Raw genomic sequence first — 23,094 nt, forward strand, 5'->3', positions numbered from 1 at the left:
AAGCTGAGACTTCAAAGCTCGGCACACACTGAGAAATGGAGGAGAGCGGGTGAAGGGGGGCGGCGTCAAAGAGAGATGGTTAGCAGAGACAAATACAAAGATGTACAGAAGATGAACTGGAAGAAGAGAAGGTCAGGCAACAGGTGAAGGATGATTGAGGGGATGCTCGCGCTTGTCCTGTTGACTCCAGACACATTTTCCATTTCTCTCTCTTACTGTAGTATCTATATTTGTCTCGTATTGATGCAACTACTGGCCACTGCTGACATTTTTGGTCACAGAATGTTCTAAATTGGCTACTACTCATAGTTTTTATGACTGCTATAAAATAATAATACTTATAATAATAATAATAATTTTCCTCAATCAGGATCATTCTTTGAAATTTTTCTCTTTCTCTTCTTGCCCTCCTTGTCCATGCCCTCCCCACAACCCCTCCCCCTCCCCCCTGTAATTCCTTCCCGAAAATTGCAAAAATTCCACGCCCAAGTGCGGCACCATCAACTGATGATCTTCTTTTCCTCTCTTCTCCTTCTGGTCAAATCTCTCCCTCTTTCTGTCTCTGTTTTTTTTCCCCCCTTTCTCACCGTCTGTTAATCAGGCAATCCAAGGATTCGACCGATGAAGAACATCACGGCCGTGGCAGGACGAAGCTCTTTTGTGAACTGCCGAGTGATCGGCTACCCGTATTACTCCATCAACTGGTACAAGGAGGGACTTCTGCTACCTGACAACCATCGCCAGGTAAAGTCTTAGAGTAGTTGAGATTAATACTTGTAAAAAAATATTAACTGGAACTGAAAAACAACTGAAAATGGCCCCTTTGTATTTTTTTTGCAGGTGGTGTTTGAAAATGGTACCCTGAAGCTTACCGATGTCCAAAAGGGGATGGACGAGGGAGCTTACATCTGCAGTGTACTCATACAACCTCAGTTGTTCATCAAGCAAACGGTTTACATCACAGTCAAAGGTGAGTCACGCCATACTAATCAAGTTCCCTACGTCAGGGGGCAAAACGGAACACAAACTATGCAGCAACACATGTAGACAGACAAATATTTATTGTCATATATTCTTTATCCTCTGCGAGAGCAAAAGGGAAATATTCCGAGTAAGGAGCAGTGTTGCGAGTTAAAGCAGGAAGAAAATAAAGCGTGTATGCATTGCCTCTAATAACCCCTGATTAAGGGGCGGCGAGGCCTCGTGCTCTCTCGTATCCACTCAGCAATTACCCGGAGCCCTATCTAGTGCTATCGAATAGCATTTACACATGTGTACATGGGTGGCGGATGTTTTTGGGTTTTCCCTGTCGCCTCGCGCGTTCATTCCCTTTGCCCTCTGCGGCGCCCGCATTGTTGGCGGAAAAATAACGACGCCTCCTGTTTGCGTACGTGCGTTTGCAAAGTGCGGCTATGCGAATGTGTGCTCGTCATGTCTCTGATTTAATTAGATGAATTTTAATGAGGTCCAGATTAAATCCCCCAGATGTCTCAGCTGTAACCCCCCCCCACTGCCGCCACCCTCCCCAACTCTGAATCACCTCCATCGGTTTCCATAGCAACACCATTCTCCCCCTGTGGATGGGGGCCCTAATTAGAGCAGCTATTATGGGTTGGCTTTATCAGGGCAGGGCGGGTTGGAGTGGCGAGGTTGGCGGGGGGCACCGGCGCAGAGGCTAGTGGGCGGAGATAGGCTGGCAAAAATGCTTCAGAACAGGAGTGTCAACTTCATTTCGTCGTCATCATAGTTTCCTTCGGCGGGCCATTATGACAACAAATGAATGGATATTTCCTTTTGAAATCAGAGACTAGTAAAAATGGTAATAAATATTGCCAGCCATATTTTTTAAAACATTTTAAGGGGACAATTTGTAATTTTAGTATTGACACATAAAGTTGATAAACGTTTAGTCTTGATGTATCTGGCCCCCGAGCCTCGAGTTTGACACCGATGCTTTAGCAGCTTTGAGGGAGGGTTGACATTCATTTTGGTGATTTTATTAACTGTTTTTTTTTTTCCTCTCCCTTCTCTGCTTTGTTCTCACCTCACCTCTACCCCACACACGGCTGACTCAACACCTCGTGTCCTTTCGATGCCCTCGCTTCTCCAAATCGGCACGTCTCCCCTCATATTCCACCTCTCTGTATTCCATCCTTCACTTCTTCATATCTGACTTTGAATCTCTGTCTTCACCTCTTCCTCACCCCCTGCTCATTTAAACAACCATCAAAACCGTTTGGATTCCCGTCTCGGCTTTATTTCCACGACTGGCTCGGCCCGTCGTCTCCCGCTCTCCTGCCCCGTACTTCACCCTGTTTCCTGTCCTTGCGTCGTTTCTTTTCATCACACGCTGCCGTGACGTCACCATTCCATCCCCCGCCTAGTTCCTCCGCTGATCCAGCCTTTTGACTTCCCGCCGACCTCCATCGGCAAGTTGATGTACATCGCTTGCGTGGTGGCGTCCGGCGACATGCCCATCCGCATCACGTGGCGCAAGGACGGCCAGGAGATCGTGCCTTCCTCGGGCATCACCATCGACACCAAGGAGTTCATGAGCTCCTTGCAGATCTCCAAGGTGTCGCTGAAGCACAACGGCAACTACACCTGCATCGCCAGCAACGACGCTGCCACTGTGAGCACTGAGAGGCAGCTCACTGTCACAGGTGAAAAAGAAACAGATTGGATTTAAAACCATCTCATTTTTGGGTTAAAAACGCTAAATGATGGCCTTGAAACTTTATTCCCTGCAGTGCCTCCTCGTTTTGTGGTGCAGCCCAACAACCAGGACGGAATCTACGGGAAGTCGGGTATTCTCAACTGCTCGGTTGATGGCTACCCTCCTCCCAAGGTCATGTGGAAGCACGGCAAAAGCGCACTAGGTACAAAATCACATTCTTAACTTTTGTTTCGTCTCTGGGTTCTACACAAAAACGCAATCGACGATTTGATCCCAGTATTCGATATCCATTTCTCTCCTCTGTATTTTGTCTCAGCGGGCATCGGGAACCCACAGCAGTACCACCCCGTGCCTCTGACGGGCCGAATCCAGATCATGAACAACGGTTCGCTACTCATCCGTCACGTCCTGGAAGAGGATCGTGGTTTCTACCTGTGTCAGGCCTCCAACGGGGTGGGCTCCGACATCAGCAAGAGCATGGCGCTCACAGTTAAGAGTGAGTAGAACGACGATATATATAAGACAAAGATGGACGAAGCTAGCAGCTAGCCACTAAGATGGCTAATTTAAACCTCGCCGTGCATGTGGACATATATTGGCTAGGTGGTGAGAATGTCGAGCAAGTGAGCAATTGATCCCTCCCCGAACCCCGGGGATTTGTCTCCAGACAATCAAAACCACTTTGAGCTTAATCATTATCTGCAATCAATCGGCGCGGCCTGCCCTCGCTGTCAGTAACGGCCGGCCGGCGTGATGAAAAAGCAGGCGGAGAGTGCCGGAGGACGCCGCGAGCGCGCGCCGCACACCCAGCCGCCATTTAGAAGCCAGCAATATTAGCTCCATCACGCCGGACGGTGACCTTAACCGACAGCGGCGCTGACAAAAGAGATGTCAACGGAGCATTTCTGACATAAGTGTACGAACAGCCGCCTGCCCGCCCGCCCGCCCGCCTCTGGCTTTACTTGTTATCGATTGAACCGTTCCTCTCCTCTGCCTCCCTCCGTTTTGTCTCTTTGCTTGAATGAATAAGTGATGAAAACAAAAACAGCAGAACCTTCCTCCTTGGGTCGATACGGTGCGCGCGGCAAGATTGAGTGCGCCGCTGATTTTGTGTACAGAGGAAGGCAGAGTGTATCGTTTTTGCCTCTTCATTCACCTCGACCTCCGTGTTAACTATCGGAGAATGCGAGAGGAGCTTTATCGACTTTACCTCATTGACCATCGCTCTTCACGGCTGCGACTTGCCCGCTCTCAAACCCGCCTCGCTCTCTCCCCTCTCTGCTCCTTCACCTTCTTTTAAACCCTGCTTATTATCCACTCACTTTTGTGCCCCTCCCATCCTCCCCGCTCCAGTCCCAGCCATGATCACAAGTCACCCCAACACCACCATGGCCAAGAAGGGTCACGTTAAGGAGCTGAACTGCACGGCTAGGGGGGAATGGCCTATCATCATCCGCTGGGAGCGAGGCGACACGGTCATCGACCCTGACCGCAATCCCCGCTACTCCATTACCACCAGCCCCAACGAGAAGACGGACGAGGTGTTGTCCACTCTCAAGGTAAGAAACGCTCAACGCCGTGACTTTATGACTTGACCAATTGTAAGCGCAAGTTACAGAAACAGCACGCAGTGGCTTTAAGTGTTTACTCGAATATCGTTTGGGAAATAACTAGCATTTGCAATTCCCTACGTGCGCATGCTGAGAGATGATGTTGCCAAAGAAAGAAAAGAATTGCCAAATATAACTAATAAGTCGACACAACCCGACTGTCTTCAAATACCACGCGAGTGTCCTCGGACGACATCAAAACATTGGCTGGATGCTTTTTAAGGCTATGACATCACTGATTTCGACATTGCGTCTATTTGTAGCGAGCGCGAAATTGCGTGGGGCCGCTAACTATGACATGCGTGTCAAACCTAACGCCCGGGGGCCAGATATGGCCCGCCGCATCAAGAACACAAACATGACCAACAGATCTTTGCGATAGCGCTGGAGAATAGACACTCTTCCTTTCATTAGATCCTCAAAGTCGACTTGCTAACCTGTCTCTCGCTAACTCCTTGTAGCTAAAACCAGCAGAACGTGAGGACTCAGTCTTCTTCTCCTGTCACGCCATCAACTCGTACGGTGAAGGACGAGGCCTCATCCAGCTCACCGTGCAAGGTACTCATAGTCCTCTTTCCACACCTGTAAATCCGGTTCCATTCACACTCCTTAATCCTCAGAGCCCCCGGATCCTCCCGAACTTGAGGTGCGGGAAGTAAAAGATCGCAGTATGAACCTACGATGGACGCAGAGGTTTGACGGGAACAGCGTCATCACCTCCTATGACATTGAATACAAGAACAAGACAGGTAAGTCCAAAAACCACACCGAAAGAGAATCCTTGACTGACATGGGCATCTATTTTGGCAGATACCTGGGAGCTGAAGCACGCTACGCGGAACATTTCCCCCACTAACAATCAGGCCAACATTGTGGACCTCCACCCGGCGTCGGTCTACAGCATCCGCATGTACTCCTACAACGCCATCGGGAAGAGCGAGGCCAGTAAGGAGCTCACCATCAGCACGGAGGAAGCTCGTAAGTACTTTGAGGAAAGAATCACTTTTTCTTTGGATGTGTTTCAAACGATCCATTCTCTATTTTTATAGAGCCCGATGGTCCTCCCATGGATGTGATCCTGCAGCCGGTGACCTCTCAAAGCATCCGGGTCACTTGGAAGGTAATCATTCTGTCGGGGTGGGCCAGTGCCCCCCGCGGCCCCCCCCTCTAGCTCCGCCAGCGCTGAGAGCAAAAAGATATTGAGATTCATCTCAATCCACTTCACAGGCTCCCAGGAAGGAGCTACAAAACGGAGTGATCCGAGGTTACCAAATTGGTTACAGAGAAAACGGTCCGGGCAGCAACGGCCAATACAGCATTGTGGAGATGAAGGCCACCGGAGATAGCGAGGTGTACACATTGGACAACCTGAAGAAGTTTGCCCAGTACGGCGTGGTGGTTCAGGCTTTCAATAGAGCTGGCACCGGGCCCTCCAGCTCCGAGATCAATGCAACCACTCTCGAAGACGGTAAGGAGCGGTCCATGGCCACAATAGGTACACGGGCGGAAATTGAACGTTAGGACTTTTGTAGCAAAACACCTCCAAGTATCACACAGTGCACTTCAGCACCACGGGAACCGACAATTTATAAAAAAAAAAGGAAATGTTTGTTGTTTTTCCAAGCGTAAAAAAAAGCACACCACTTTAGTGACCAGCTGCCGTAATTGCTGCTTTTCAAACAGCACGGCACGGCACGGCACGGCACGGCACGGCGTGAGCAAGTGGAAGCGCAAACTGTCAGCCATCCGCCAGCTTTGATTCACAGTTACTGCACGTTCCGTGTTGCTTTCTCGCCGCCTGAACTGTGTCACGCTCCTCCATCTTTTTTGTTTGTTGTTGTCGTTGTCACTCGAAAAACCAACCGCCTTGGCTCTATTTTAACAAGAATGAATGTCTGCCGTCAGCCGAAGCTTTCGGCGGTGCACAAAGAACCTCCGTGATAAAAAGCTGGGTGGAAATAAACAACTACAACGGAGCTTATTCATGTTTTGTTTTGTTTTTATCAAAAAGGCCAAACATTTCTATCGATTGTACTTGCCGTCCGACACGTTAACAGTAGGAAAGCTCCTAACTCCCAAAACACGACTTCCAGCTGTTTGTGATTTAGCAACGGTCCGTTAGCATCATAGCGCAATTGCATAGTGTGTCATTATAGCCTTTACCCCCCCCGAAAAAAAAAAAAAAAAAAAAACAGGCTTCCTCCAATCTCCGTCATCACTGCATGTCGTTCCCTCCTCACACGCAGCGAACAGTTGGTCCAGAGCAGGCAGAGCCCTCCGGCGCTTCCCCGTGGCTGTCACCGTGGCGACAGTGGTATTGACGGCCATTATGATAATAGTGATAACAACAAGCATACTAAAAATAATTATAATTAGCTTGTCTGTCTGTCGGTCCGTCTTTGCCTCGGCCCGCTTCCTGCTGTAATTATCGGCAGCTGAGCGCTTTGTCTCCCTGCATCTCTTTTCATCTTTTTCTGCCCTTCCTCTGCTTTTAACTCTCTTCCTCCTCCCCCTCCTCTTTGCAGTCCAAAAAAAAACGCCTTATATTTTGTTGTCTTATTAACGAGCCAACAAATAAACACGGTTATGTTTGACTCTTCCTCTTTCTTTATCTAGCGGCTTGTCATGCTAGCAGGCCGTCATCTTTTCTCCCCTGAATGAAGCCCATGTCCTCATTTATACCTGCAAAGTGAGAAGCCATGCATCCTAATTATTTACACTGGTAGCCCAAAGGTCTATTCATGCAAGGCCCAGTTTCCTGGCTTCCTCCGTCCTCCTCCCCACCTCCGCCCTCCACGCCAGCTGCCCAGAATAACGGCCCTGGCGGACTTGGCCCAATCTCGTGTCTTTCACTCTGCGCTCTTCCTGCCCCTCCCGACCCCCCCCATGCACAAGTTGACTTCTGTTCGTCGTCGACACTACGCGTTATTCAAAGACTGAAAAGGCGACACCTGGATGAGCCAGAACAGAGCTTGTCTTGTGCAAAGAGAGAGAGAGAGAGAGAGATGCTCCTATATACTATTTTGCAAGATTGCAGCGGAAACGCCCATTAAGGCTTTGCTAATTAACCTTCAATGGGCCACTCCTGATTTACCGTCTAACCTTTCCCAAGGCTTCCTTTTAGTTTTTATTCATATTATACTATGCTGCATTTTTGTAATCTGTTTTTAATAAATAACGTGCTACAGTCATGTACTTTTTGAAAATCACAAAAATATCACAAAATGATTCAACAAAATTCCAGTGTCACGGAAAAAATGACATCATAACATCACATCTTGGTGTTTTCAATTTGGCCACCAGGGGCAGTATAATACAGACATTTATGATCACCAAAGAAGAGTTTCACAACTAAGTAACTCAGTTAGCTGCTGTAATTTCGGTTGTTAAGAGCAATAATCCGCACCCTGAATTATTATAGCACTCAAAACAACAACAAACGTATCAGTTGTGTTAAGCCATTTTGTTTTGCGTGCTTGTACGTATTAGTCGACAAGCACGCAAGCAGAACCTCATGTTCAAAAATGAATCCGAAATGAAACTTGCATGTCTCATTGTGTCCTTTTCAGTTCCCAGCCAACCTCCTCAGAACGTGCGCGCAATCTCCGTCACCTCAGATGAGGCGGTCATCTCTTGGGTGGAACCCCCCAGGATGACCCTGCACGGCGTTCTGAAGGGCTACCGTGTCATCTTTTGGGCCGTCTTCCCCGACGGAGGTGTGTTGGCTGCACGAGTACCCTATACCTTAAAATAAGGCTGGTATCAGTGGTATAGTCCTTGGAAAACAGCGTGTTGGGGAAACGAAGTATCCAATATGAGCATGTGTTTGTTCCTCAGAATGGGGTGAAATGCAAAACATCACCACAACCAAGGAGCAGGTGGAGCTCAGAGGTCTGGAGAAGTTCACCAACTACAGCATCCAGGTGCTGGCCTACACACAGGCTGGCGATGGCGTACGCAGTAATGTCCTGTACATCCAGACCCGGGAAGACTGTGAGTTCGCCCTTCATGTCTTTTATCGCCACACACACACACACATACACACACACACCCGTGGATAAAGCAGTTTTATCCAAGGGTTTAAGATGTTTCAGCTGCGGTGTGGGAGGCACATTCATGGAGGGAGGGGGGGGTTGAGGGTCTTTGTAAGGCTGAGGTAGCTGATTAAAACCTCTTTGTGCTCTGATGTGCCATTACCAGTGCTAATGAGAATTAAGAAGCCAAAAAGCGTGTGTGCGCGCGTGCGTGTGATGAGCCTAAGGCTGTGGATCTGTGCATGTAAAGCCGTCGAGGGGGGGGGGGGCGGGGTGTTTTTTAGCGTGTGTGTGTGTGTGTGTATGAGCACATTTCCCAGCTTTGGTGTGCCAGTGTGAGAAAACACGCTATTGTTTGTGCGCAAGTCTCACCCTGTACAAGCGAGAGATTAATTCTTTGTAGCTTAGAGAGAATTAATTTTGTGCTTACACTGGTGGCTTGTGGATTACATCCGGATCCGCCTCTCTGCTCTCACCCCGAGGCCCCGTCAAGGGAGGAGGCAGGAGATTCTGAAGAAGTGTCATTTCACGCACACATAAAAAAAAGCTTTTATTCCTTCTTCTTATTGTGTATTCTTTGTGTTAGCTTCACTGCGCTAGCTCTTCAAATACACGCCCGCGCGACTGTGTTTATGACATCGAGGCCGAGCGGCTTTTTTTTTTTTTTTTTGCCCTGATGCAGGCCGACACGGTGTCCGGGGGCAACCTCTTCACATACGTTCAACATTATCTTTCTGATCCCTTTGCCCCCAGTGGTTGGCGCGGCATATGGGGAAGTGTTTACAGTGGAGTTGTGCAAACAGAGCAGTCGTCAGGCCGCCCGCCCGCCCGCCTCTCGCTGCCTGCCGTAAAAGCAGAGATGACAGTGATTCATGCCCTCCCTCCCTGTGCAGGCGTCCCTTTCAATGTGTTTACACGAGCGCGCTTGTTATAGCGCTTTGGCTACTTTATGGTCCTCTTTGAGCCCTCACATCCAGTTTTAGTGAGCGAGTAGCTCAGTAAGTAGCCGACCCCTGCGTCTAGTCAATAGAATGCAATCGGCTCACTTTAATGTCCGTCTATTCAGGTGTCTAACGACACATCTTTTTTTAGGATTTTTGTGGAAAGCACACATTTATCGCTTGCTTTATGTTGTCCTGTTTTGTCTAATGTGCAGACCCCGGGCCCCCAGCCGGCATCAAAGCTGTGCCCTCCTCTGCCAGCAGTGTGGTGGTATCTTGGTTACCCCCCCATAAACCAAATGGAATCATCCGCAAGTACACCATCTACTGCTTGAGCCCCGGATCAGGCCGACCGGTGAGTTAAGAGGGTTGCATGGATTTATTAGGGAGAAAACAAGAGAGATCATGTTTGGAGGAAGCATTACACGTTTTTCCCCTCTTCCGTTTTTGTTGCGTGTAATCCATACGACGCAAAGATAACGGTTGAAATTGATCCAATTAAAAATGTGCATGGATTGTGTGTGCACTTTTTTGCTGCAGTCTCAGCACGAGGCGTGTGTGTGAAATGAGCTCCGCTCGTACCGCAGTGTGTGCGCGTGCGAGCTCACCCTCCCGCCTCATTTGCATATCTGCGTCTCATCACGTTGCCACGACAACCTCATCTGTTCATCAAGCAGCGCAGAAAAAAAAACACACACACACACACGCACATTCATATGAGCGACAAGTACACACTATCTATCTATCTATCTATCTATCTATCTATCTATCTATCTATCTATCTATCTATCTATCTATCTATCTATCTATCTATCTATCTATCTATCTATCTATCTATCTATCTATCTATCTATCTATCTATCTATCTATCTATCTATCTATCTCTGTCTCCATCTCTCCCTCGCTCCATCTCTCCCTCTCTCCATCTCTCCATCTCGCCAGCCATTCATGCGTCCATCTGAAGCCCCCATGCAGAGTTCAGGATGATTACTATGTAAATGAGTGCAACTGAAAGGAAGGAAGGAAGGAAGGAAGGAAGGAAGGAAGGAAGGAAGGAAGGAAGGAAGGAAGGAAGGAAGGAAGGAAGGAATGAATGGGACGGGGAGGGTTTCAGGGAGGGGGGTGTTGCATCCCCACCGCACGGGGAGTACTTTTGTTCTTCTTTTCATTATCTCGGTCTATTGTTCCCTCGATCGCCGCTATCTCCACGCCTAAGGAATATTTTAATATCCGTTTTAGCAACACAAACTGACTCAGCCCTCGTCCCCCCCGCCGCTGTTTTGTACTCGTACAGTTTCCACCCATTCATAACTACTCAGGCCTTCCCCTCCATCCACTGGTGAGTATTGAGACAAATGCACAGAGGGGAGAGAAGAGGCATTGAAGTCAATGTGAGTCAGTGGGAGGTTGGAAAGCACAAAGTGGCTGTCACTCTTGAGGTGGATGAATGTGAGCACTGGCTGAAAAGTGAAAGGAAGGTAGGCCAGAATGGTTGGCCATTAGAACAGGCTGACAGAAACAAACATGACTGTGCAAAACTAAAAAGAATCCAGCAGACACAATTTGACCCGGATAACTGGACGGCTGAAAATACAAATCTTCTAGTGTCAGTTGCACGTTTTTGCCTGTTTACCAATGGAGAAGGCAGTGATGTGACTAGACAGCAAACACATGGCTGGGTTAAACACACTGCAATTACACATCCAGCTCCCTCCAGGTCATGTGTGCTGCATGTGTGGGCTTTCTCTGTCACTCACTTTGTGGGTGCAAATGTGAATTGCTGTTATTTTGCATGAGTGTTGTGGCTGCTGTAGATTGGCCTCATTAGCGTATGACTCTTCGTGATATCTCTTAGCCATTGTCTGTTTTCACCCCGCTCTCCTCCGTTCCTCCCTTTAAGTCTTGCCCCCTCTCATACACACACACATTTTTGGAAAAAACTCAGCATATTCCACGACACTTCTTTTATGATTTGAGGGAAGACTTGAGGGCTTGTTTTGCATTAAGCTGATGTTCACTGAGTCCTTCACATTACTTCCGCCTCTCCTGTAAAATGACAGTATGACCCAGTGTGTGGAACCCCCTGCATTTTACTCACTGATTTTTTTACTACTGCATCATGAAATGATATGCTTCTCTAAAAAAAACACTCCATGTACGTCTTTCTAAAAATGATACAATTACAAACAGCATTGACAATAGAGAACCTTCACGCTTCCGTCCTCCCTGTGTCCTCTCCTCTGCCGTTCTCGTCAGATGCCCAGCGAATACGAAGCCAACCCGGAGCTGGTCTTCTACCGCATCAGCCACCTCAACCACAGGCAGCAGTACTTGATCTGGGCTGCGGCCGTCACCACCGCAGGACGCGGAAACTTCAGCGACAAGGTCACCGTTGAGCCCGCCGCCAAGGGTGAGCTCCAACTGCTTATATTCATTCATTCATTCATAAGGCTAAGAGAAAATAGGCGGCGGATGAAAAGGCGAGCATATACACTGGGCTTGGAATTTTTTCCAGTGTTTTTCTGCTCAGTGTTTGCTTGCATGCATGTGATCGGCAGCTGTAAATGGCAGCGTCCTCAGGCTTGCCCACTCGATACTTCATTCAACCAAACATAAGTGCACTAGAGTGCTAGCGTTAAGAAGCCTAGCCAGTGAAAATAAATGGGAGGGTGACAAGGCCTCAATTGGATGGAAGCCCGGGCCCCCTCCCCCCCATTATATCCTTTCAGCTCATTCTCCGTCACGTTCCGTATTATTCACATTCTGTACTTTGCTGGCCAATGTCATTTGTCTGCGGGGATATATTTTAATCAATTTATTCACCAGGGCATTTCTGCGCTTCCAACTGGGAACAGTTTAGGGAACAAATACGTTCTTTGCATCTCAATCAAAATCTTGTTGCGCCACAACTTAGCCCTACTTCCAGCTAGTCTATAGTCCATTTCTTCATATTCCACCAGCCCCTGCTAAGATCCTATCATTCGGAGGTACGGTGACCACCCCGTGGATGAAAGAAGTACGGCTGCCTTGCAACTCTGTAGGTGAACCAACACCAACCATCAAATGGACCAAAGACAGGTGAGACACGACACCAAATTGAGTCGTAGATGCTTTAATTAGAAGAGTGGCGTCAAATGTGACCTTTCTCTCGGGTAGCGAGAACACAGCCATCCCGGTGTCTCTGGACGGGCAGCGTCTCATCATGACCAACGGCACACTGGTGCTCCGCACTGTCAAGGCTGAAGATTCGGGCTACTACACCTGCACGGCCACCAACACGTTGGGCTTTGACACCATCATCGTTAATCTTTTAGTGCAAGGTGAAAGCATCTGCTGGGTGTGCTCAAGCAGGGGGAGGGGCGAGCAGTTTCACGGCAAACTCTCTTATGTTCAGTTCCTCCAGACCAGCCTCGGCTCACCGTGTCCACCACCTCTACTTCCTCCATCACTCTGGCCTGGATACCAGGAGATAACGGAGGCAGCTCTATCAGGGGTACGATGGGCTATATTTAGAATTTTTCTTTATCTAAGATCCAATTGGTTGGGAAAGATCTAATTATGTCCATGACTATAAGTTTGATGCAGGGAGGTTTTGTAACAGTTGATAAATAGTTCCTGTCTGTAAAGGCAGCTCTTTGATTCTCATTATTGAAAGTACACAAAATGAAAAGGCAGACATTCACGTCACCAAGCAGATTTTTTTTTTCTTCCATATGGCTGATTTTGTTTTGCATGTAAAAACAACATACTGATTACCCTCGTGAGCAAGGATTTTCCGTAAGCAGCATCTCTTGAGGTTTTTGACTAACCTAGGAAAACTAGGCCGTTCTTCAGCTTTGTTTAGGGTCATTGGGACAGACTAATGCTGCCACCTAGTGGGTGATTAAAATACTTTACTGGTGTGCAGGATTTGTGCTTCAGTACTCTGTGGACAACACAGAAGAGTGGAAAGATGTGTTCATCAGCTCTACCGAGCGCTCTTTCAAACTGGACAACCTGCGCTGCGGCACTTGGTACAAAGTCAAGCTGGCGGCAAAGAACAGCGTCGGAGCGGGACGCATCAGTGAGATCATCGAGGCCAAGACGCACGGCCGAGGTGAGACACCCATTATTAAAACACAGAGAAGCATTAAATGCCAAAATCTGAAAAATAAGTTTATGCTTTTTCTAGAGCCCCAGTTCAACAAGGACCAACCCGTTTTCACCCACATCAATTCCAGTCACGCCCGCCTCAACCTGCAGGGCTGGGCCAGCGGCGGCTGTCCGATCGGCGCCGTGACACTCGAGTTTCGCCCGAAAGGTGAGTCGCTTCCAGGAAAAAAAGAAAAAGGGAAATGTCTCAACGTGGCCGTATGGGTTCAGGTACGTGGGTGTGGCAGAACGTGCGCACCAACGCCACCACAGACGTGTTCCTGGCCGAGCTGCGTGAGGCCACCTGGTACGAACTGAAGATGAAAGCTTGTAACAGTGCCGGCTGTGGAAACCAGAGCTCCCAGTTTGCCACGCTGGATTACGACGGCAGTGAGTTGACAGTCTGCAATACTCGTTCAATGTCAAACTGGCTCATTTGATCATCATCCCTTTTTTTTTTTTTCTTCTTCTCAGGCACAATTCCACCCATCAAGTCGCCCTTGGAAAAGAACGACGACGTCAAGAAGCTGTTTTCTATCGGCTGCCCGGTGATCTTGGTCACTCTTGGTGTGGCGCTCCTCTTCATCGTCCGCAAGAAACGCAAAGAAAAGAGGCTGAAGAGACTGCGAGGTGAGAAGAGAAGTAAAGTAGGACGTGGTGGAGTGTGGTGAGTTGGCAATAAGAACAAAGCAGCCTGGAGATGGAGCTGACTTCAAACAGATTTTGGAATGAAGTTTTACCACTGCCAAGGAGGTTTGTTTTGTATTCTTGGTTAGAACTACCTGTTTCTGAAATTCCTCCGCCCATGCATTTTTAGACACCTCATCATAAAATCACATTTTCAACAATTTCTCCAGGGCATGAAACATCTGATTGGTTTGCGCGCCAGATCTAATTTTATTTTATTTTATTAAGTGGGGAAAAAATCCATGTCTTTTTTTTTTTATCCTCCTAGATGCCAAAAGCCTAGCAGAGATGCTGATCAGGTAAGAAGTTTCTCCTAGTGGAGTTTTTAATATCAACCTCTGCAATCCGATCGATCACATCCCAACTGTGAACATTTGTCCGTGTGTGCGGCGGCGGCGGCGGCGCAGTAAAAACAACCGAAGCTTTGACACGCCAGTGAAGGGCCCGCCTCAGGGCCCGCGCTTGCACATCGACATCCCGAGAGTGCAGCTGCTGATCGAAGACAAAGAGGGCATCAAGCAGATCGGTGAGAGGGAGGCAGAAGCGGCGAGCCAGAGAGACACAGAGCGTTGCTGTGCTCGCATCTGTCGCGGCGATAATAAACACAGGACCCGCTTATGCCAACTCCTTCCTGCCTCTCGGACAGGCGAGGACAAGGCCACCATACCTGTGACCGACACGGAGTTCAATCAGACCGGGAACCCGCAAAGCTTCTGCGCAGGTGTGTCCGTTCACCACCCTGCTCTCATCCAGAACACTGGTCCTTTGATTGACATGTCAGACATCAGACCAGGAACCAGTAAGTGATCTTTCTCCCCGTTGGGCCTTCTCACCATCTGAGACAAACAAACGTGAGCTAATTGAAGCAGCGAGCGATAATGAAAATGTCGATATGACAAACGTGTCTTCCTGGTTTGTTGAACCCCACGAGATGCGTCTTCGGCGTCTTGTTTGGCCAACGTCCGTCCTCCATTTGAAACGTGCTCGACCTTCCACCTACCAGATCCGGTTTCCAGGAAGAGTGTCAAATCGGCCCACAGCATCAGGAACCGCTACTCCAGTCAGTGGACTCTGACTAAGTGTCAGGCTTCCACGCCGGCTCGGGTTCTCGCCTCGGACTGGCGTACGGTCAGCTCGCAGCACGGCATCACCGTCACCGAGAGCGACAGCTACAGCGCCAGCCTCTCGCAGGACACAGGTTGGCTGGCGCTCGGCCGCCGTCCGTCTCCGTCAGGTTAAGGATGTCCGTCAAGAGACTTCCTCCCCGCAGATAAGGGTCGCAACAGCATGGTGTCCACGGAGAGCGCCTCGTCCACCTACGAGGAGCTGGCCAGGGCGTACGAGCACGCCAAGCTGGAGGAGCATCTGCAGCACGCCAAATTCGAGATCACCGAGTGCTTCATCTCCGACAGCTCGTCCGACCAGATGACCACGGGCACCAACGACAACGCCGACAGCATGACGTCCATGAGCACGCCCTCCGAGCCCGGCATCTGCCGCTTCACCGCCTCGCCGCCCAAGCCCCAGGACTACGATCGCGGCAAGAATGTAGCCGTGCCCATCCCGCACCGCGCCAAGAGTAAGTCTTGTCTTGGAATAAATAATGATTTAATGTTTGAAATATTTGTATATTGAACTTCTTTGAAAAATACAATTACCTCCGACAGTCATAGAAAAATGTGAGCATTGTAAATTATATTATAATACTTGGAATATAAAAAGATCACATATTTTCATTATGAAGACATTTAAAAAAAAAAAAAAAAAACTCACCAGGTCGTTTTTTTTACCCACTAAGGGTCACATCACTGAAGCATCCACATTTTTTTGTTTTTGCTTGACTTGTGCAGGTGACTACTGCAACATCCCCCTCTACATGAAGTCAGACCCCTTCTTCCGGAAGCAGTCCGAGCACCATGACCCGTGTCCAGTGGTTCCCCCCCGCGAAGCCTCCATCCGCGGCCTGGCCCAGCGGGCGTACCACACCCAAGGCCGTCACATGACTATGGACTCTGCAAAGCAGCAGGCCCTAACCATGGGCCACTCTGGCCTGTCCAACCTCACCTCCTCTGGGGCGTCTTCCGGAGGAGCCTCTGGAGGAGGTGGAGGCGGCATGTCCGCCAGCTCCAGCAGCTCCACGCTCCCACAGAGGACTCTCACCATGCCGGGCTCCTCGGCAACGGGGGTCCAGAGCGCCGCGGCCGCCGCCGCAGCTACCGCCGCCGCCGCCGCCGGGGCGTCGTCATCCTCCGGCGGGGCTGTGGGGGCCACGGGAGGCACGCCCGGTGGCGCCTCGTCCTCCTCCTCCAAGATGGGAGGATCCAGAGACTCTCTTTTGGAGAGCAGCTCGTCAGGCTTGGGCAGACTACAGAAGCAGAGGGATGGTGGCACCGGGGCTTACTCCAAGTCGTACACACTGGTCTAGCCTGACGTCGTGGCGGCTATCTAAGAAGATTAGCGGTCAAATGTGGAGCGGATAAAACACCGACGCCCGGCTCCTCTCCCGTGGATGCCTGCGCTGTGCCAGGCCGCAGAGGGGCTTCTCGGGCTCCCATAAGGAGAAGTTGGGGGGGTCTCTACAGCACAGGGGGTTGCCTTTCTTTCTGCCTGATCGCGTGTCTTTTTTTTTTTTTTTTTGTCCACTTCGACCTCCCCTCGTCCAACGTATGCACAAAATCCTCCAGGCAGTTGCTTGAATTTCACGCCGGTTCTGTTTTAGGAGATCATATCACGGCATTTGCCACCACTCCATCAAATGTCTCAGTGAGGGAATTGTCATTTCTGGCGATGGAGAATTTCATCTGACGATTTTTAAGCTTTGCGTGTGTGTGTGCGCGTGTGTGTGTGTTTGTGTGGCTATATGTAAATATATACAGTATATGTGCACGTGTGGCAGGCACACAACAACGGTGGACCTTTTTAAAAATCAAGCTGTATGCCGAGCGTCCAAACAGTAAAACCCGCAGTCCGTTTTGTACTTACGAAGCTGCGTTTTGAATTTATTTTTTAACGCTGATGCCGTGGAAAGAAAGGCGAGGGGGGAACAAGTTACTCTGAAAGTTCGTCAAGATGCCACAAGTGCAGTGGTCGTTCTACTTTGTTTAACTTCCCCGACGTCATTTCCAGACATTAGCAAACGTGTAGAAAAAGAAATTGTCACCTCATAAGCCGACTTTTGTCATTGATGGATAGCCCCCCGCCCATCCCCTAAAAAATTGAATATGCGGAGAAACATATTAAAGTGATTAGGGAGAAGCGAATGAATGAATAATTCCAAACACATCCTTGGAATGTTGGGTCAGTAAATACAAAAAGAGCCTCGGTGTATTGAGTTTAGCTTTATGCATGGCGCTGTATCTTTTTATTTGATTGGATTTTTATTTCTTCACCATTAATTCTCCAATAGCATAATCTCATCACAAAGAATCAATTCCAAAAAGAAAAAAAAATGGTTAAAAAATAGAGTTGCTCCAAATGTTTTGCAATGATCAAACGTAACAAACATCAGGGCTCTCGCAATAGAAAATAATATATGTTTCTTTTCAAATAAAATACTATATGTACATAGATATATTTCTATTCAAATATATAGCAAATATATGACTATTGAGACAAAAAAAAAATATTAAAGCCGTTCTAAATTGAAAGTATATTAGAAAAGATCACAAGACAATCGCTCCGAAAGAGAACGACAAAGAGGCGAGGGACTTTAACGGGTAGCACAAGCGTCACGGCCGGCCGGCCTGCCGGGAGGAAAGAAAACGACGAGGCGCCGCCATCTTTCTCTCCTCCTTGTGATCAGGCTGAACGTGGACGCGGCTTGGAAGACGAAGCACAGTCAAGTTGTGGTGTGAGATTGTGTTGCTAGGTAGAAAACAAATAGTGCGTGGTGAGCTTGCTGTTGAAAAAGAAAGAAAAAGAGTCAAAACAAGAGCAGAGCATACAGTGGATGGGAAAAATCTACACACCCTTGTTGGAATGACACATTTTGTAATACTAATAATTTAAAAAATTGTAATAATTTTTTTCCAGCATTAATATGATCTATAACCTATATAGCAAATTTAGAAAATATTTTAAAAATATTATTTAAAGAGGAAATAAAATATATAAATGAAATAATGTGGTTGCATAAGTGTGCACACCCTCTTATAACTGGAGATGAGGCTGTGTTCAGAACCAATCACATTCAACCTGATGTTCATAGCGTTCTCATTTTTTTTTTTTTTATAAGCATTTGAACAGGGGTGTGTAGACTTTTTATATCCACTGCACAGTTAAGTGAGTGAGCCTGTTGTAATATGTTGTATTGTACCTTACAAATGTGTGTTCACCAACGATGCCATCGCACCCTACTGGACTACTTTCTGCGTCACCTTACGTTTCCACTTCATGTACGCTTTGCAGAAACAAATTTTAGATGGCCCGTTTACGTTGTGTCACGCGCACATCGGATAGAATGACCAAATTTCCGGTCAAGTTTCCAAGACACATTGATCTGATGTCACTTTGCTCAAAGTAAATCCAATGTCTCCTACAGAAAAAGCTCGTGTGAAGGTTCTTCATCCAAATGCAATGCCGTTGAGGACGTTTTATTTTGAATGCAAATGGAGTATTTTTAATCCATGGTGTCTTCAGTTGAAGAAAAATGTGAAGCATCCTCGGTTTTGGGAATCCCCTCCCCAAATGCTTTGTCATCAGCTCAGCCAATCAGAGGCCCCTCCTCCCACAGTATGACATCATTTCTATTCCATCAGTAGAAACCCTGTGTACATAGGAAAAGTGTTTTTGTATAAATGACGACTATTTTCAACATCTTCACTAGATACCAGGGCACAATGTAAACTTTAAATTGAAGTTATTGTATTGAAGCGAGAGGACTTAATGGAAAAAACTTATTTAAAAAAAAAAACATTAATAGAATTATACAGAAATTGCTTTATCTTGATTTTGTGAAACAAGTCAGGGTGGACCATGCACAATTCAAATATGATTTCTTCTTTTACAGGACATTTGGTTGCATTGTCTTCTTTGGTTTGGTTTTGTTGAAGTTTGAATCCCGCTTGAGGACAGAAGCATTTGCATGTTGTGAACATTCTGCTGGTTGCCAAGTGGCAAATGCTCAAACGAGGGGTCATGAAAACATTTTGAAAAAGCAGCGCTTGTTCCTTCATTCCTATTTTGCGGGCAAACGTTTGCTTGGATTCGCAATTGCTTGTGTTGAACTCGACATTTTCCTTTTCTATGAAAATAAACAAAATGCAGGAAAAAAAATACTCAACACCTTGTGCAATAAAGCTATCTTTTTATGAACTGTGATGATATTGTTTTTTTTTTTCTCACATTGCAGATTCATGTTGAGGGTTTTCCAGGACGTGGATGAAAAAAAATAATTTGGATTTGTATGGGAATCTCTCAAAATATATCTTGCTGGATGATTTTTTAAATAATTTAAAAAAAACTTATAATACAAAAAAAAACTATACATGGTGTTTTTTTTTTTTTTTTGCTTACCATACATGGTCATTGTTTTCCTAAAAAAAATAATTCGTACTATACCGTACATGCTCATTTTTTTCAATACATACTTATGGTTACTGCACGCTTGCGATACCCCAAGCACCCACTAGACGGTGCCATGCTGCATATAAAGAAAAAAAATCCATCAATCGGACTGCAACGGTATTAGTGTTGGCTCGTGAGTGAACGATTCGTTCAAAATACCAATCTTTTCAATGAAGAGAGTGATAGAATCACTTCCTAAAGTGGTTCGTTCTTTTTTCAGTTCATGTGACTTCAACCAGTAGGTGTCGGTAATACCCATTGAAGCTGGTGCTACCTCGCCGCAAAACAAAACGAAGAAGAAAATGACGTCACTTCCTGTTTACAAACGAGTCGCGAATTGCATTTCCCGTTCACCAACGAACGAATCTACTTTTAATTAGTAGAGTGAGTGAGTGAGTGAGTGAGTGAGTGAGTGAGTGAGTGAGTGAGTGAGTGAGTGAGTGAGTGACTGAGTGACTGAGTGACTGAGTGACTGAGTGACTGAGTGTGAGTGAGTGAGTGAGTAGTTGAGTGAGTAGTTGAGTTGTTGAGTGAGTAGTTGAGTGTGAGTAGTTTAGTGAGTGAGTGAGTGAGTGAGTGAGTGAGTGAGTGAGTGAGTGAGTGAGTGAGTGAGTGAGTGAGTGAGTGTGAGTGAGTGAGTGAGTGAGTAGTTGAGTGAGTAGTTGAGTGAGTAGTTGAGTGAGTTGTTGAGTGAGTTGTTGAGTGAGTAGTTGAGTGTGAGTGAGTGAGTGAGTGAGTGAGTGAGTGAGTGAGTGAGTGAGTGAGTGAGTGAGTAGTTGAGTGAGTGAGTGAGTGAGTGAGTGAGTGAGTGAGTGAGTGAGTGAGTGAGTGAGTGAGTAGTTGAATGTGAGTGAGTGAGTGAGTGAGTGAGTGAGTGAGTGAGTGAGTGAGTAGTTGAGTGTGAGTGAGTGAGTGAGTGAGTGAGTGAGTGAGTGAGTGAGTGAGTGAGTAGTTGAGTGTGAGTGAGTGAGTGAGTGAGTGAGTAGTTGAATGTGAGTGAGTGAGTGAGTGAGTGAGTGAGTGAGTGAGTGAGTGAGTGAGTGAGTAGTTGAGTGTGAGTGAGTGAGTGAGTGAGTGAGTGAGTGAGTGAGTGAGTGAGTGAGTGAGTGAGTGAGTGAGTGAGTGAGTTTGAGTGAGTGAGTGTGAGTTAGTGGGTGAGTGAATGAGTGTGAGTGAGTGAGTGAGTAGTTGATTGTGAGTGAGTGAGTGAGTGAGTGAGTGAGTGAGTGAGTGAGTGAGTGAGTGAGTGAGTGAGTGAGTGAGTGTGAGTGAGTGAGTGAGTGAGTGAGTGAGTGAGTGAGTGAGTGAGTGTGTGAGTGTGAGTGTGAGTGAGTGAGTGAGTGAGTGAGTGAGTGAGTGAGTGAGTGAGTGGTTGAGTGTGAGTGAGTGAGTGAGTGAGTGAGTGAGTGAGTGAGTGAGTGAGTGAGTGAGTGAGTGAGTGAGTGGTTGATTGTGAGTGAGTGAGTGAGTGAGTGAGTGAGTGAGTGAGTGAGTGAGTGAGTGAGTGAGTGAGTGGTTGAGTGTGAGTGAGTGAGTGAGTGAGTGAGTGAGTGAGTAGTTGAGTGTGAGTGAGTGTGTGAGTGAGTGAGTGAGTGAGTGAGTGAGTGAGTGAGTGAGTGAGTGAGTGAGTGAGTGAGTGAGTGAGTGGGTGGTTGAGTGTGAGTGAGTGAGTGAGTGAGTGAGTGAGTGAGTAGTTGAGTGTGAGTGAGTGAGTGAGTGAGTGAGTGAGTGAGTGAGTGAGTGAGTGAGTGAGTGAGTGAGTGAGTGAGTAGTTGAGTGTGAGTGAGTGAGTGAGTGAGTGAGTAGTTGAGTGTGAGTGAGTGTGAGTGAGTGAGTGAGTGAGTGAGTGAGTGAGTGAGTGAGTGAGTGAGTGAGTGAGTGAGTGAGTAGTTGAGTGTGAGTGAGTGAGTGAGTGAGTGAGTGAGTGAGTGAGTGTGAGTGAGTGAGTGAGTGAGTGAGTGAGTGAGTGAGTGAGTGAGTGAGTAGTTTAGTGAGTGAGTAGTTTAGTGAGTGAGTAGTTTAGTGAGTGAGTGTGAGTCAGTGGGTGAGTGAATGAGTGTGAGTGAGTGAGTGAGTGAGTGAGTGAGTGAGTGAGTGAGTGAGTGAGTGAGTGAGTGAGTGAGTGAGTGAGTGAGTAGTTGAGTGTGAGTGAGTGAGTGAGTGAGTGAGTGAGTGAGTGAGTGAGTGAGTGAGTGAGTGAGTGAGTGAGTGAGTGAGTGAAGGAGTGAGTGAGTGAGTAGTTGATTGTGAGTGAGTAGTTGAGTGTGAGTGAGTGAGTGAGTGAGTGAGTGAGTGAGTGAGTGAGTGAGTGAGTAGTTGAGTGAGTTGTTGAGTGAGTAGTTGAGTGTGAGTGAGTGAGTGAGTGAGTGAGTGAGTGAGTGAGTGAGTGAGTGAGTGAGTGAGTGAGTGAGTGTGAGTGAGTGAGTGAGTGAGTGTGAGTGAGTGTGTGAGTGAGTGAGTGAGTGAGTGAGTGAGTGAGTGAGTGAGTGAGTGAGTGAGTGAGTGAGTGGGTGAGTGGGTGGTTGAGTGTGAGTGAGTGAGTGAGTGAGTGAGTGAGTGAGTGAGTGAGTGAGTGAGTGAGTGAGTGTGAGTGAGTGAGTGAGTGAGTGAGTGGGTGAGTGTGTGAGTGAGTGAGTGAGTGAGTGAGTGAGTGAGTGAGTGAGTGAGTGAGTGAGTGAGTGTGAGTGAGTGAGTGGTTGATTGTGAGTGTGAGTGAGTGAGTGAGTGAGTGAGTGAGTGAGTGAGTAGTTGAGTGTGAATGAGTGAGTGAGTGAGTGAGTGTGAGTGTGAGTGTGTACTCACACTCATTCAACTACTCACTCACTCACTCACTCACTCACTCACTCACTCACTCACTCACTCACTCACTCACTCACTCACTCACTCACTCACCCACTCACTCACTCACACTCAACTACTCACTCACAATCAACTACTCACTCACTCACTCCTTCACTCACTCACTCACTCACTCACTCACTCACTCACTCACTCACTCACTCACTCACTCACACTCAACTACTCACTCACTCACTCACTCACTCACTCACTCACTCACTCACTCACTCAACTACTCACTCACTCACTCACTCACTCACTCACTCACTCACTCACTCACTCACTCACTCACTCACTCACTCACTCACACTCATTCACTAACACTCACTCACTCACTCACTCACTCACTCACTCACACTCAACTACTCACTCACTCACTCACTCACTCACTCACTCACTCACTCACTCACTCACTCACTCACTCACTCACTCACTCACACTCACAATCAACCACTCACTCACTCACTCACTCACTCACTCACTCACTCACTCACTCACTCACTCACTCACTCACTCACTCAACTACTCACTCACTCACTCACTCACTCACTCACTCACTCACTCACTCACTCACTCACTCACTCAACTACTCACTCACTCACTCACACTCA

General features: G+C 47.5%; 1 protein-coding gene across 3 annotated transcripts in view; it reads left to right on the forward strand.

Moving 5' to 3' along the window:
- Positions 1 to 19,399, forward strand: part of dscaml1 (Down syndrome cell adhesion molecule like 1) — a 57,741-nt gene extending 38,342 nt beyond the window's left edge. The window contains exons 8-35 of one of the 3 annotated variants that reach the window (XM_049724815.2): positions 602 to 744; positions 841 to 970; positions 2,385 to 2,663; positions 2,751 to 2,879; positions 2,994 to 3,173; positions 4,031 to 4,236; positions 4,749 to 4,845; positions 4,908 to 5,036; positions 5,098 to 5,265; positions 5,337 to 5,407; positions 5,515 to 5,755; positions 7,857 to 8,003; positions 8,125 to 8,280; positions 9,478 to 9,617; positions 11,519 to 11,672; positions 12,223 to 12,340; positions 12,419 to 12,582; positions 12,657 to 12,755; positions 13,170 to 13,358; positions 13,434 to 13,562; positions 13,625 to 13,783; positions 13,868 to 14,023; positions 14,349 to 14,379; positions 14,488 to 14,606; positions 14,727 to 14,801; positions 15,084 to 15,278; positions 15,351 to 15,659; positions 15,931 to 19,399. In XM_049724815.2, the coding sequence (XP_049580772.1) occupies positions 602 to 744; positions 841 to 970; positions 2,385 to 2,663; positions 2,751 to 2,879; positions 2,994 to 3,173; positions 4,031 to 4,236; positions 4,749 to 4,845; positions 4,908 to 5,036; positions 5,098 to 5,265; positions 5,337 to 5,407; positions 5,515 to 5,755; positions 7,857 to 8,003; positions 8,125 to 8,280; positions 9,478 to 9,617; positions 11,519 to 11,672; positions 12,223 to 12,340; positions 12,419 to 12,582; positions 12,657 to 12,755; positions 13,170 to 13,358; positions 13,434 to 13,562; positions 13,625 to 13,783; positions 13,868 to 14,023; positions 14,349 to 14,379; positions 14,488 to 14,606; positions 14,727 to 14,801; positions 15,084 to 15,278; positions 15,351 to 15,659; positions 15,931 to 16,505 (4,688 nt within the window). In that variant the 3' untranslated portion in view covers positions 16,506 to 19,399. Of the gene's footprint in view, positions 1 to 601; positions 745 to 840; positions 971 to 2,384; positions 2,664 to 2,750; positions 2,880 to 2,993; positions 3,174 to 4,030; positions 4,237 to 4,748; positions 4,846 to 4,907; positions 5,037 to 5,097; positions 5,266 to 5,336; positions 5,408 to 5,514; positions 5,756 to 7,856; positions 8,004 to 8,124; positions 8,281 to 9,477; positions 9,618 to 11,518; positions 11,673 to 12,222; positions 12,341 to 12,418; positions 12,583 to 12,656; positions 12,756 to 13,169; positions 13,359 to 13,433; positions 13,563 to 13,624; positions 13,784 to 13,867; positions 14,024 to 14,348; positions 14,380 to 14,487; positions 14,607 to 14,726; positions 14,880 to 15,083; positions 15,279 to 15,350; positions 15,660 to 15,930 lie in introns of those variants that run through there. The other 2 variants (XM_049724814.2, XR_007482618.2) reach the window with 2 other exon arrangements.
- Positions 19,400 to 23,094: the final 3,695 nt, after the last annotated feature.

The sequence above is a fragment of the Syngnathus scovelli genome, chromosome 7 (genome assembly GCF_024217435.2).
Source record: "Syngnathus scovelli strain Florida chromosome 7, RoL_Ssco_1.2, whole genome shotgun sequence".
Taxonomy (NCBI): domain Eukaryota; kingdom Metazoa; phylum Chordata; class Actinopteri; order Syngnathiformes; family Syngnathidae; genus Syngnathus; species Syngnathus scovelli.